Source organism: Pyxicephalus adspersus, chromosome 8 (assembly GCF_032062135.1).
Source record: "Pyxicephalus adspersus chromosome 8, UCB_Pads_2.0, whole genome shotgun sequence".
Classification (NCBI taxonomy): domain Eukaryota; kingdom Metazoa; phylum Chordata; class Amphibia; order Anura; family Pyxicephalidae; genus Pyxicephalus; species Pyxicephalus adspersus.
Window position 1 is genome coordinate 71,242,975 of NC_092865.1, and position 4,525 is coordinate 71,247,499.

The 4,525-nt window shown below is 35.2% G+C and overlaps 1 protein-coding gene across 1 annotated transcript in view; it reads left to right on the forward strand.

Annotated features, from left to right (window-relative positions):
• Nucleotides 1–4,525, forward strand: part of TAB1 (TGF-beta activated kinase 1 (MAP3K7) binding protein 1) — a 34,349-nt gene that overhangs the window by 17,805 nt on the left and 12,019 nt on the right. Inside the window, exon 6 of the mRNA XM_072421112.1 lies at nucleotides 2,430–2,543. Coding sequence (XP_072277213.1) covers nucleotides 2,430–2,543 — 114 coding nt within the window. The remainder of the gene's footprint in view (nucleotides 1–2,429; nucleotides 2,544–4,525) is intronic.

Here is a 4,525-nt window from a genome sequence, read left to right on the forward strand (position 1 = left end):
GAAGAGCAAGAAGATAATTCTATTGCAATACATTTGCATCACTGGCACATACACCACCAACTTTAGCCCAGAAAACTTACACTGCAAAGAGATTTCTTGTCACAGGACTGCAACATGTATCTGAAAAATAGGGAAGGCTGTATGTATTTTTCTGAAAAAGTAAAATTGCTACTAAAAAATGATAGTAATACTGAGTAAAAGATTGAGGGATGTTAAGGTAGTTTTGGGTTGCAAAGCCTGTAATATTCCAACAATTTGGAAAAAGGAGGAGAGAGAGCACAGGCTTTTTGAAGGCAAGGTACAATAATTTAGTTTTAATGTTCTGTGTTCAAAAATTTGCTTCTAACAAAGTCCAACTGAATACTATTACATAACAAAACTAATAGAGTTTGGTATTTTGAGATTATAAGTGGTTACGTACAATATATATAATACAGTTAAATCTCAAATTCCTAACACGTTTAGCCGTTAGGCTTCCTCGGGGGTTTGCTTGAGATAACCATCTGGCAGAATCAAATGTATTTGTTGGAAGTAAAGAAAACATGAGAAAATATATACATAGTGTTACAGTCCAATATTCGATTATCAGGCAAAACAAAATTCATATATATATTATATAATGTTAGTTACTTACAAGTATCAAACCACTATGTAAAGGTGAAAGTAAAAGCATGCGTCAAGTGTCACTGTAACTATCCCCCAAATACTGCGGAGTGGAAAAAAGTTTTTTTTTTTTTATGTAAAAAGAGAAATTATGACATTTTTTGTAAAAAAGGAAGGGGGGGAGGGCGAGGGAAAGGAAAAGAGGGGGCCATTGGGGAGTTTAGTTGAATAATAGTATAAAGGTTACAAACAACTTACATGAATTTATGGATCAATAAATTCAAAGGACTCAGAAGTGGTATAAACCATGAATGTAATTCATGCTGGAAAAATGTTTTTTTTTTTTTATAAATATACACTATGTATTTATTTTCTCATGTTTTCTTTACTTCCAACAAATACATTTGATTCTGCCAGATGGTTATCTCAAGCAAATCCCCTGAGGAAGCCTAAGGGCAAAACGTGTTAGAAATTTGAGATTTAACTTTACTATATATATTGTATGTAACCACTTATAATCTCAAAATACCAAACTCTATTAGCTTTGTTATGCAATAGTGTTCAGTTGGAGCTAATTTTTGAACACAAAACATTAAAACTACATTATTGTACCTTGGCTTCGAAAAGCCTGTGCTCTCTCACCTCCTTTTTCTATATGATAGTAATACTGCAATACTTTTTGCCCATTTAGCTTTAAAAGGATTGTATTTGGGACTCGTTTAGAATGAATCTGTCATAAGACATCTTACATTGAAGTGTTCTATATTTTTAATAAGCAGTAGTGGGTTTTTTAACAAGCTCACACAAACCACATTACCTCACAGACTGGTTATCGATTCTACCCTAACCCTAAAGAATCACTTTAAAGATTTAAAATCTTCTTTAGCAGCTTACCTGTTTTTTCTACTTCCCAGTGTTAACTCTAGTGATAAAATGTTTTCAAAATCACTGCTGAGAGGGGGAACTAAGCTATCTTAAGCTGCGTACACACTTGCAATTTTTGTCGTTGGAAAGGATCTTTCACGATCCTTTCCAACGACAAGGGGCTGCAACTGTTCATGCTCTATGGAGAGGGGAGGGGGGAGAGCGACGGAGCGGCACCCAGCTGCGCGCTCTCCCCTTCCCTTTCATTACGAACGGCTGTCGTCCATCGTCCGTGGATCCGGCAGGTCGGTCGTCCGGACGATGGACGACACCGACTGTACACACGGAAGATTTTCGCCCGATAATTGGCCGATGCCGATTATCGGGCGATAAAAATCTGCCGTGTGTACGTAGCTTTAGACTTTGGTGATTCATGTGAATTTAAGGATAGATTACTCAACAGTGCACATAGCAACAGAAGTCAATGGCTTTATTTTAAAGGTAATTTGCTGTTTGGTAATAATATGTAAATACTTACAACTATAGCCTGGATGCAGATTTACTTTAAGAAAACAAATCTTATGTGATCTTATCATATAGTTATCCAGCAATCTCTAGACACAATCTAGTGTGCACATATTTCAGTGCATGGCCTAGAATTTAGAGCTTCCTCACATTGTTCGATTATCTCAGTGAGTCTCCATTTGCTGCATTTTACCTGGCTTTACATGGCTTTAAATTGCACATAAATCATTTGCTATATGTATGTATTGGTAGCACTGGTTATTAAACAGAGGAATTAAAATCTAAATGATTCGGGACTTAAAAATGTGAATGTGTAAACTTTATTCATGCACTAAAATAACATTGGTCTTTGTTTTAGTTTTACTACTTTTATTTGTACTGTGTTAAAGCCTAAAAGGCAATCTGAATACTAATAAAATTGCTAATTTCTTATTTAGGTACCAACAGAGCACTTCTTTGTAAATCCACAGTGGATGGACTACAGGTCACCCAGCTTAATGCAGATCACACAACAGAAAATGAAGATGAAATATTCCGACTATCCCAGCTTGGTATGTTTGTATTTCCTTGCACCTACCTTCTTTCATAAAGAGGTCTTTAATGAGTCCATTCTGCCTAATGCCAGGAATCAGACTAAAGCTTTCAAAGTACAGCAACCAGTAGCCTAAATCCTATGTACGTAGATGTGTGTTTTCCTTTATTTTTGGGATAAGTAATGTTTGAAACAGGTAGAAAGAAGGGAGTTAAGTTTAAATTTTTTCTAGCATATATTTATCCCACAATTTGTAAAAAAAATCTTTTACATTATATAGATCCTGTTCAAAGTAGAAAAAAATGTCCATGTTCCTTTAGCTAAAATAGGTACCGTAGTATGTCTGAGCTTACACATAACTCAAACCACCCTAATTTTCCTATCATCTAGATTAGATTTATTTAATTGAAAATTAACTGAAAAGTAGGACATTCAGAATTATCATACTGTTATTTATTTGATGGATCATACATTATCTTATATGTTTCCACTTTAGAAGGATCTATACCTTGTATATAATATCTAAATTATTTCATGGATCATGGCAGGTATAAAGGCAGTAAAGTTAATACACTTGTAGGGTAGGGTGCAAGAATCTCATGATAACACCCTCAGTCCAAAATGTTTGTTACCTGCTCTGCATAGACAGTTACTGCTAATGTTAGAGTCATGACTAAAGGAAAGTTTTCAAGCAGTAGCTTCAAATACCTAGTCGATCTCAAGGTGCATGGCAGTGGACTGGTGGTCCTGGGAAAGTCTTAGCAACCAGAACCTTACTTCATCTATATCAGCTTTTCTCAGCCTTTTTTACACGGGGGAACTCTTGAAATAACTTTTTGGTCCCGGGGGACTCCTGCCAATATTTAGAATATGGCCAAATAATGGTACATCAGTCTGATGGTCAGTGGGATAAATGCTTCTTACATTGTTGGCCGGTTGGGGGAAGTATGCTACGCTTACAGATACTGAACTAGATCATTGATATCATTGGTGAATGACCTGCAGCATAATTGCTGCTGTAGCCTATCCGCTTTGGGGCTTGACATATTGTGAATTAGGAGATACTCTTCTAGATACCTCAGTTATAAAAAACGTGCTTGCTTAGAATCCTTCCCTTTTTGGATCATTTTTTGTAAACCAAAGAGATGGTTGAAATTCCCAGCAGATTGGCAATTTGAAATACTCAGGCCAGCCTGCCTGGCACCAACCATGCTAAAATTAAAGTCACTAAAATCACCTTTCATCCCTATTCTGATGCTCAGTTTAAACTTGAACAGGTCGTCTGACATTGTCTACTTGTACAAATGCATTGAATTGTTGCCATGTAATTGGTGGATTAGTTATTTATGTTGACAAACATGTGTACCTAATAAAGTGGACAGTGGGTGTGTGGTTTTTTTGTAAAAATTGTAAATGCTGTACCATCTACAATTTGCTATTCGAATAATATAGAATGTGAAGCTGCATTAGGACATGTTACTGTTGCCTTTACATACACTTTGCCAGAAATTCTTTCAGTTAATTTAATAATTTCTGTTCATTCACATGGTAGAAGCAGTAACCTGTTTGTAAATCAAATCTGAACAACACACACAAATTATTTTCATACAATGTATAGATGTCAACCTAAAGCAATGGTTCTCCTCTAGTTTCTCCATCCCATACTCCAACAACAGGAAAACACCCAAAGGGTATAGGGTGTGTATATGACGAAAACGTAAATTTTACTGCAAAACGTGTAGCGTTTATACAACAAACACTTGCAAAGATGTCCCTGTGGGCAATAGCCATTAACTGCTGCATTACTGTCCTTTTTTTTTTTTTTTTTTTATAAACATGATAAGCTATAGGCATTTTTTACCTTTTAAAACCTAATAAACCTTTTTTGGATTTTAAATTGCATCTTATTGGTCTACACTGATTTACCATTTTATAAGTAAACTCTATTTAAAATTATTTAAAATATTTAATATTTATTTATATATTTAAAATTTAAAGTCC